This window comes from Trichoplax adhaerens, genomic scaffold (genome assembly GCF_000150275.1).
Source record: "Trichoplax adhaerens TRIADscaffold_4 genomic scaffold, whole genome shotgun sequence".
Taxonomy (NCBI): Eukaryota; Metazoa; Placozoa; class Uniplacotomia; order Trichoplacea; family Trichoplacidae; genus Trichoplax; species Trichoplax adhaerens.
Genome location: NW_002060946.1, coordinates 7873499 through 7883979, shown reverse-complemented (window position 1 = coordinate 7883979; position 10481 = coordinate 7873499). Strand labels below are relative to the sequence as shown.

Below are 10481 nucleotides of genomic sequence, written 5' to 3'. Positions count from 1 at the left end.
ACAACAGTATTTACGAACATAGACATCTGATGATTAATACAGAATAGTCAGATTACGATATGTCCTATCACGGTACATTTCTACGATAATTTACAATCTACCATAAATAAGTTACAATCACGATGATTCGAATTGTAATTAGATAATTCGCATTCCCTACTCGCTATTCATAAGCTGGTGTATCTTTATTGAGATCTAAACATTACCTTTTAATGGATTATCGTGATCTTGATAGTTTACTCTCACTATTATTTGTTGATCCAACCACAGATCGATTTTTACGCAAGTAAGATGTTTTTAAGTTTATGGTTAAACTAATGGTTATGTAAATTGACTAACATTCACTAATTCAACGTCATTATTAGCTAGAATGCAATCGATCCTCTTAGAAACGGTCTAATTGAATAAATTAAGTTAAATTTTCTAGTTCACTCAAAATCCAAAAGCATCTTTATAGCACCAAAAAATAAAGTAATTGTCGCTTATTATATTGGCTAATTAAATGATATAAAAATCACATTAAACTAAATTCTGCTTTAGTCTACATCCATAACGTATCCTCTATTTTGATGTTTGCTGCGGCGCAGCTAATACATTCTTTAAAATTTATTTCAAACATTAGGGTATATAATAGGCATTTGATCACATGATTGATCGGCTATATTTAGTCTATTTTTGTGCCTGGTCATGAATTCATATCCTAGATCCGAGATGATTATTACCTAATTATGCAAGTGCTGATTGAGGGTGGGTATAGCTGTTATACCATGTAGTTTGTGCATACTAATTGATTACCGTATATTATGATTAATATACCTGCATTTAATTAGTCTGACTTTTCCGTGTTAGGTGATTCTGCGGTCTTTAGTAATTGTCCAAGTATTTTTAGTAATACTAACAGCTAAAGTCATCAGCGTTTCTATTTTCCCACGTTGCTGTCTTGAACGAACTTGCTGCAACTAAGACCTAGTCTGCCGCATTTCTGACTCAACGTATAAGTGGTAGCAACTGCATAGCTGAGTAAAGTAATAATAATCTGTCAAGATTATTTTTTTACTAATATGAAACAGCAACTAATCTGACACTGTCGTTAGATAGGGAAATTGGTCGAATTATTGGTAAGTATCATTAGGAACTCAGTTGGTTAAAACTGATTTACAAAATACTTGGTGCAATCAAACCGGCTTATTAAAGACTCTTTGCTTTGAAGATAATGTACGTTTAAGGAGCATGGGGATAAGCAAACATGTTAATCAGGTCATCGAAAAACATCGTTATGAGATTATTAACGACATTCCTGTAGAGGATATCTTATTCGATCTTAGAGCTAAACAAATCCTATCAGATGAAGAGGTTGACATTCTAAGAGACTGCCGGTCCAATAAAGAAAAAGCAAATAAGCTTATTATAATACTCAAACGTCGAGGAGATGAGGACTTTAATCAATTTTGCTACATTTTGCAAAACCATGGAGCTGAGTACATACAAAATATTGGCTTACAGCTGAAGAAAGAAGCTGAGGAAGATCCTGATGTATTAGTAATGCCGACAGTAGGTTAGTATTATTCGCGATCGATTTAAATATTCTGTCACTTGTATCTTAAAGGAGCTTACTTTCTTCCTTCTTTCATTACTTAATTGGCCTATAAATAAGTAGAATGTTTTGTTTTTGATTGAGCTATAAAAACTTACCAACGATAGCTACAACGATATTTTAATTTATTAGCATAGTAACTTTTAGTCTTTCATAAAATATTTAATCTTTAAAAATGGAAAAGACTGTTAATCTCTGCTACTGCTAACTTTGCTCAATCGTTATTCACAGAGTACTATATCGGCCCTTTTTATTACTGTATATGTAGTTAGTTGTTTTAAAATTCTTCCCAAGTTTTTATCGCTAATGTTTCTCACTAATTCTATAGCTATTTTTATGCCAACGTCGAACTACAATCGTTAAGTATTGTAGTGATATTTACTGCTTTACTAGCTGGTTATATCGTTATTTAAGTATCGTTTCATTGCAATAGAATTTGCTGTGCACAGAGATTTTTTATTTGATTATTACAGCACAGATGGGAATTATTTTTATATAAATTACGCCGTAACATTAGATTACAATGTTGGTTATAAATTTTTTAGTATTATATAGCAGACATTGTTTCAAATTTTTAAATGTGATAATCTGAATATGGATAAGTTTGCTTCTCTACGCGTAATAATTGACAATTGAAACAGTATCACTATATTTTTTTTACTTATTGAAGCTGTAAAGCTTTAATTCTTAAAACTTATAGCGCCAAGTTAACGAAACTGACGTTGCTATTTAGTTGCTGAAATCGTAATCATTTCAGCACCAAATTCATAATAAGTATTAACTTAGCTTGAATACGAGTATGAATCCTACATAATTCAAAAAATTTCAATTTTAGACCTTCGTGATGTTCCTCCAACTCCGACAAGTCATTATATAGTACGTACGGATTTTATAGCTGTAATATCAAGTAAATTGAAGGAAATTGACGAAACTGGCGGACGTATTCTGGTTCACGGTATGGCTGGAAGCGGCAAAACAATTGCTGTGAGTCAAGCTATCAGACATACTGCGGAAGTTGATCGATGCTTTGAAACTGGCGGTGTTTACTGGGTTAAAATAGGTATGAAATTCTGTCTATGCACTTTAGTCCTTACAGTTGATAGTCTAGATTGACATGGAATGATAATTCTACCTATACTTATGGTATCTTAGTTGATTATGAACATTGAGATGAAATGATAACGTTTGCTATGTTTAAGGTATTTTCAATTATATACTGTATGTGTATGCTTTATAAGCTTCGGACTTGTAGATAAATAAATAAACGAACTGGATAAAATTAGTTCGAGGGGCACTTCTATTAATTAGTCTTATATAAATTGAATAATAGAGTGACATACATGGTTAATGATTAAAGATTTTTGAAGATAATGTCGTAATTCCTTCGTGATACTGCCCCAGCATATTTACGGTCTATTCAAAATAAACAGTTTCATCTATTTTGTCAATTATAAGGCTTAGTGTACATTCAAGTGCTCATAATTCCTTTTTTGAATGAGTGAGAAATCAGCAATTTATTCGTTTGTACTAAATTTAAATTATAGAATTCTGATTACATCTCACAGATCTCACTAGATTTCTTTGATTTTCTACAAATAGCTTAGTTTAGCTAGTTCATTTATCCATATTTAGTTGTTTAAAATTCGCTAACTTATTTTATAAGCATAAAGTTGTGTTCCAGTATTCATCTAACGTAGGAAATCTTTTGAGGTCTAAGATCGGGTCGTTTATGTCTTGAATCATAAAGGTGATATCAGTGAAGATAAATTATTCAGCAAGCTGAAAGGTCTTTGCATTAAGCTTGGCATTGAATGGAAACAAGTACCTCAGGATTTAGAGGAAATTGAGTCTTATCTCTCTCTCTATCTAGAAAGTATGTAAATGGTACAAATAGCTACCATTATTGTAACAATAAATAATTCAAATTAAATTAAACAGTTATAGTTAAGTACGGAATAGTGTCATGTTTCTAATTGATTAGCAATAATCTAGCTTACAATGGTATATCAATAATATCGTAATTCTGAAATTCTTAGATATAGCTCATCGCAACGATTATGAAAATTGTAAATAACCGCATTTTTGCTATAAAATTTGTAGATAATTATGAAACGTCGATGGCTTTGTTCGTTTTTGACGATGTTTGGAGAGAATCTTACTACCCATATCTAAAGTTTGCAAAAAAGTCAATTATCACCTCACGATTTATCTATCCTGATAATGAGCTCGATCACTATTGTATCCCGGCGTCTGTTAGTCCAAATATTAATACAGTTTTTACCTTCAATTAATAATCTCTATCAAGTTAGTGCTTGACTCAAATTTTCTTGCTATAGGACCGATTTACAGATGATGAGGCAGTGCAACTATTAGCAAAGTACCGTCGTGCTGAAGATGTAAAGAATTTGCAGGAGAACCCTTATGTTATACGAGCTATTAAAAGCTGTGGTGGACTACCATTAGCGATCGCATTAATTGGTGGTTTACGTTTAAATTCTGATAAGCAATGGATAGATGCCGTTGCGGTTATCGAAAGGAAAGGAAATCGAAATAGATTAGCTAACTATGAATTCAATTTATATGGTACTTTTAGTTTGAGTATTCAACAGCTAGACGATGAAGCACGACGGCTGTTTTTACTCCTTGGTGTTTTCAAAAAAGTTGCCATTCCGACTAACTCAATAATGGCTTTATGGAGATGTGATCGAATCACAGCAGAATCTTTGCTGGAAGAATTGAGTAGCAAGTCATTGTTGAAACTTATTGAGAGTGATAGTAGGTGAGAAAAGATCCATGACGAAATTATCAGCTTTCATAGTATTACTTTACCGGTATTTTACTACCGGCAACTGCCAAAGCCATCAAAATTTTCTGTACTGCAAAAGTATATATTTAAGCTGTCTTTACCCTCCTATTAGTTTAACAAGTTTCAGTGATTCACCGTGGTGGATCACATAGTATTACGTAGATAGAACAATCAGTTGGTAAGCGCTCTTGCTGAGTAATTGACGTTTAAGTCAACATCGATAATGTAGAATTACTGGAATATATCTGCCCAGGAAATTTTGAGCTAAGTTGTCGACTGGTACTAATATTGGTAGCTTATAAGTTATTCTAATCAAATCTACATAACGTCATAATTATACCCTAGTTACTGTTCCACTGATGCAGAATGATTACCAATATTATAAATTAAGTATTTTACCATTGTGGTTTACTACGTTACTTTTACCGAAACGAAGGGGCCGTAGTAATATTTTTAAGCATGTCATTACATACCGGCAATACTCGATCCGGCATTAATAATATTGTTTATTATTCATTTCAAACTTATATATATGTATATTCTCGATCTTTACCCAAGTGATCCAACCAATAGACTTTACTGTGTTTTACACGATCTCATGGTTGATTATCTGCGAATATCACCATCACCACAGGAAAGCAATCAAAGTTACTGGCGTCATTTAAATCACTCCCTTATTCAAGGCTATGCTCTGCAATGCAAAAGAGACTGGCATTTATATCTTGATGATGGCTATTACTTCCAGCATCTTGTGCATCACGCAATTCAAGCAGCAGATGATCAATTTCTTCGTGAAATAATGTCAAATTATCGTTGGATGATAGAAAAGCTCAAAATTGTCGAGTTATTTAATTTGCGTGAAGATTTGCAAGATTACATTAGCTACTTAAAAATAAATCGACAGGTAATATTAAGTTGCAGAAATAGTAATTATACCTTAGATTAAAGATAGTCAATTAAAATCGTTCAGGTATAGAAGTATTAAGCATTAATGTTAATTGTATCTCATGGTTAGGATGCTACAAAATCTGAAGAACTTTTGCGGCTATTACATCGTTACGAGTCTTACTTAGATACTGATAATGGAGATTTTATACAGTTTCTGTTGTACTGCGCTAAAAAAGACAGCAGTATTCTCAAGGAAGCCAGAAAGCTGGCATGTGATCAGATAAAATGCAATAGAAGTCGCCGCTGGATGATTACTGGGTGAAAATGATCTCTTTTTACATTGAGTCTTAATCTTATATAATGCAATTCAACCGTTTGATTATAATAAAGAGTTAAAACTGTTCACTTTAATCGTCATAATCGCCATCTGATATCATATGTATGTGTTGATTAATGTTGTGTACTGCATGTAACCATGTGGCTACTAGATTAATAACCTTTATTAAGTTTCTTCACCATACTTTTTGATTAATGCAGACTATTCTCTTAATTGTAGGTATCCTGATGACGACACAGATCAGAGCCTGTGGAAAGCGTCTAAAATAATGGGTAAAAGCTGGGAAGATGTTGTTCCAAGCTGTTCAAATCCAGCATATGGAAATCTAAAATTTTCATATACCAAAAATAATGGCAAGAGTGATTGTACAATTATGGTGAGCAGATTTAAAGAAATAAATATAACCTATGCAGTATGCATGCATGGTAGTATAGTATGCGATATCGAAAAGAAATATTAACTATAAAATGAAAAAATTAGAAAAAGCTAGTCCAGATGCTTATTATCTATTGTAAAACTTACTTCATATTTGAATTTATAAAGGTTAAAGATTATGAAACATTTAAAACCGCATGCAGTTTGTCAATTGGAGAGGCATATATTCATGAAGTTAGAATATCGGCCGATGGAAGGCTAATTGCCTACGCTACAGTGAGGGTTAGTTTGTTTAAATTATAAAAGTATACATAGAAACTGTAATAATGTTGATACAGATAATATAATTGATATACTAGGCATGCTCATATATATTAGTAGAGGTAAAATATAAATGCAGACAATTTTATTTTATCCCCACCTTAGCTCAAAGTATTTTCTTTCGATGAGTCTTAATTATTGATAAGTTTCGATAATTGATGATAGTATTCATCAATAAAATTCCTAGAATTTTATATACTTTAGGAAAGTGTAAGCTAGAATTCAATACTGAATATTTGATTTTATCGTTTATAAATATCTTTATTACAGAAGAAGCAGAATAAGAAATGGGAAATTTACAATATGGACATTCATGAACGTGTACCTTTTATAAATTGTGCTGGAGTGAAGACGCCTACACTTGAATGCCGATGGTTACAATTTTGTCCAGTTATAAGTCAAAACCCTGTTCTTTTAACGATTGCAGTGAATAAAAAAGATATTCAAGTAGGAGGCAATATTGTCAATGTAGCTGTAATTCTCAATAATTTTTTTAACCTTTAGTCTGCAGTTTAAATTTTATTCATACCAGTGTATTTTGCTCTTACGAATAAGCGTAATTACGCCTATGAATAAGCGCAATTTTAGTGGTAAATTTTGAGCCTTTATTACTTACTATAAATATAGAAATCTTAGCAATAATTAATTATAATAAACGACTAATAAATTCTCCATTTCAGCTGTGGAATATTAAGGAATACGGTATAGAAGAAACTGAGAAGTTAAATTCATGTTGGAATTGTTTGGAAGGATTTGAATTTACTTCCAATGGTGAAAGTCTTTCTTTCTGGTGGAGTTCAAATAAAAGACTACAGTCTACTAAAAGCTGGATTAATGAGTGTCAAATGGAGGTATTTGAATCTTATTAATGCATATATATGAATAAAAGTTTTACACATGGCCTTTTTAACAGTAGTGGTAATTGTCTAAATTCTTAGATATGGAATGTTGAGAAATTGTATTGCGAAAAAACATTCCTTCTACCAGAATTTATTGACCATGTTGATGACCGGTACACCGTGGCTACTGCATCGAACTATGATTACCAATTGAAAAGGATCAAATATAGTAATCAGACACAATCTGCCTGTTTTGTCATTTATGGGAAAGTTTTAGGTTTATTAACTCAAGAAGGGAGAGATAGCAAAACTTGTAGTTTTCTTGAAGGATTCACAGATTTCTTCTACCCCATTTACATTAGTGATAAGCCAATTTCTAATGTGATCGTTTCTGATGATCAGCAGTTATTAGTTATTCCGAAATCTCATGAAAATGACCTCACGGTTAGTTTAAAACCGTAAACTGAAGGAATTCTTTATTTTCATTACTATTTGCAATTTAGGTTAAAAATTGTTTTAAAGATGTTCTATCCTTCTTTAATGGGATTTTGTATTTCTCTTTAATTAGCTCATTAAATTCGTTAATGGACATGCCAAGTCTTACATCAACCTCCGTTGCAGCTACTCTTCTCATAATCTTAGATTTATGCCTGGCAGTTACCATTTATTTGATTATAACAAACACGGAACTCAATGCTTATATCAATACAGCCTAGATGGTACGTGCATTAGCAACATATTTTTTGATATAGTCTATCTGAAATTGGATCATAAATTTGAGAATTATCCGACTTTTCCTCTTTGGATTGTTGTAGTTGAGAGTACAATATGGCGAAACATTCAAGCCCGCCCTTTAACCGATAATGTTGTCAATGCCGATAAAGATAGCCAAGAAATCATCATTGATTCCAGTGCTTCCTTTATTAATTCAATTCCAGTAGTTGCTCAGTTAACCGAAAATAGAACTAAGGGAATTAAAAAGCTGAAGGTAAGTTGACATCGCTAATTATTTTTATATTTTAAGCTGTCTTTATCATGTATGGTTAGCCATTACATTTATTATTATATAAGGTAGCGAGGAAGAGTTGCATAAAACTATAGTACTCAGGGCTATTCATAAGTACGTAGTTGACTACAGCAGATAAGCTAACATTATTCTTTATCGGTAAACTTAGATATACAGGAACGAATCGCTTGATCTATCGATTGACTACAAGTTAGACCAAGAGTATCAAAATTGTTATTTATACAGTGAAACTGATTCCGTTATTTTAACGCGGTGGTATAAATGTAAAGTGATTGGCATTACGTCTCTCACCGATTGGAATAATGAACACTGCCACATAGTTGTAACTGAGGTGCCGCATAAAATACTGATATAACAAATTTCGAATTTTTATATTGCAAGGGATAATTATTGCCTTTTATATGAGATAATTGCCATTTTTGTTAAAAACGATCGTTATTGATATCCGTTTTAAAAATTATGTTCAGAGTATAAATACTAGATATTTGGCAAGATTACGCATATTTTGATTAGGAAATTTACACTTGCAGCCTAATTTTCGTATTGAATCTTAATACTACAGTACAAATAAACATCCGCCTAATCGCATATTTGGGATTGTGCAGTTTAATAGTGTGTTAGGATCAATTAGCCAAAAAGGACAATTCAAGTACACATTGTGGGAAGAAAGTCCAGCTGATATTGTTACTTGGAAGTCTAGATACAGGAAAGAAGACAACGTCTACATGTTCATATTTTATATCAAGGTAATACACAGAATATAATGGAGATACAGATACTGTAAATGAAGGCTTATTTCAAAGGGATAAATTGATAATGTTAAATTGTTTCCATTACGATTAATTTGGTATCCATACTATTCTATGACTTTATAACTATTTATTTACTGATTATTAAAATGATAAGATACTGTTAATGCTATTATTAGAAAGGGGAAAATCGTGATCGCTGGCTTATAATGATGGTAAAGAATAGCCAAGAGCATAAGATAGCCGATATAGGTGATGATATGTATCTCTATCAGTCCATTAAAATCATCTATTGCGATGAGTACTATTTGATTACGCGCCAGAAAATAAAAGAAAGCGCCGATTGTGTAGTTAAGGTGTGTAAAATGCCACGAAATACAGTATCAGTACATTGAAAATTTTGCCTTTTAGATCTGGAGATAAATTTTTGATATGTTTAATTTTTAGAACTAAAATAAAATTAAGATAAAGTTCATTGCAGTTTTTTTATTATCTTGTAGTGGTACAAACTGGAAGATACTGTCAACAACTGCGTATTACTTAAATCGCATATTTACAAGGAGGATGACGGAATTGTATGCAAAATCATCTTACCAACTCAGAAAAGCAGCAGCAAGAATCTAAATGTGTCGCTATCATCTCGAAGTCTGGATATGATGAAAAAGCAATGGGGTGAAAAAATTGCCAACATATTTGTATGTCACTTTATTACGATTATCACATTCTGAGATAATAAACAATTATGCAGAATATTTGTTTCTATTTTTATTTTTAGATTACTGATAATTCTTATGCTAAGTGCTGATAATAAGGTCGTGATCGATTGATAGCATCAATTTATTTACAGGTAGCATATTGTAATGAAGAAGCAAATAAAGAATGCTTTCTATTTGAAAGAAATGAGGAAACAACGGTAAATATCCCTTTTCATTTACGAGTTTAAGTGTAAGACGGGATGATTACTGATTTATTGCAAATTCTAACTATGTAAATTTAGGTATTTAGCCACACCGGCCAATTATTGGGTAAAAGCCATGGCGACATTATAAAACAGTTCTATTTGGATGCTAAAATCTATAGGGTGGAAAGTTTGTTCACGAAGAAATACTTTGCAGTCTTTGAAGAATTAAGTGGAAAAATTCAATTTTATGATAATGTCAGCCTACAATTGATTCACACCATTCAATCGCCTTATATTCAAGCATGGAACGTAACAGGCAACTTAGAGCAATCGATGTTTATATGCCAAGGAAGAACTGGAAAATACAGTATTATTAAGCAAATTAGTGAAACAATGAATGGCTAAATGTTATAAGCAGATAAAGATAAAAGAATGATGTTATCATTTTTATATATTCATGGATGTAATCATCCATGTTAATGCCAAAATACTATACCATTTGAAGGTACCAATGGATCAGTCTTATTTGGTTTATATTAAGCTCGTTTTTCGATTTGGGGCGATTCAGTAATACTAATAACTTCAGCTTAGTCAAGATCAATGTATTATTTAAGTAATCGCAAGTTTATCTCGACAATCAATAC

At 32.0% G+C, this 10481-nt stretch overlaps 1 protein-coding gene across 1 annotated transcript; it reads left to right on the top strand.

Annotated features, from left to right (window-relative positions):
- Positions 1-1230: 1230 nt before the first annotated feature.
- On the top strand, positions 1231-10242 carry TRIADDRAFT_56066 (uncharacterized protein; the record flags this gene model as incomplete). The annotated part of the gene is made up of 21 exons (XM_002112204.1): positions 1231-1555; positions 2430-2654; positions 3342-3467; positions 3695-3846; positions 3931-4373; positions 4959-5304; positions 5416-5606; positions 5845-6001; positions 6169-6282; positions 6360-6383; positions 6592-6768; positions 7002-7172; positions 7260-7604; positions 7729-7879; positions 7913-8148; positions 8336-8442; positions 8750-8933; positions 9116-9292; positions 9437-9631; positions 9784-9849; positions 9934-10242. 21 exons carry the CDS (start codon positions 1231-1233, stop codon positions 10240-10242), a joined length of 4221 nt encoding a protein of 1406 aa, XP_002112240.1.
- Positions 10243-10481: the final 239 nt, after the last annotated feature.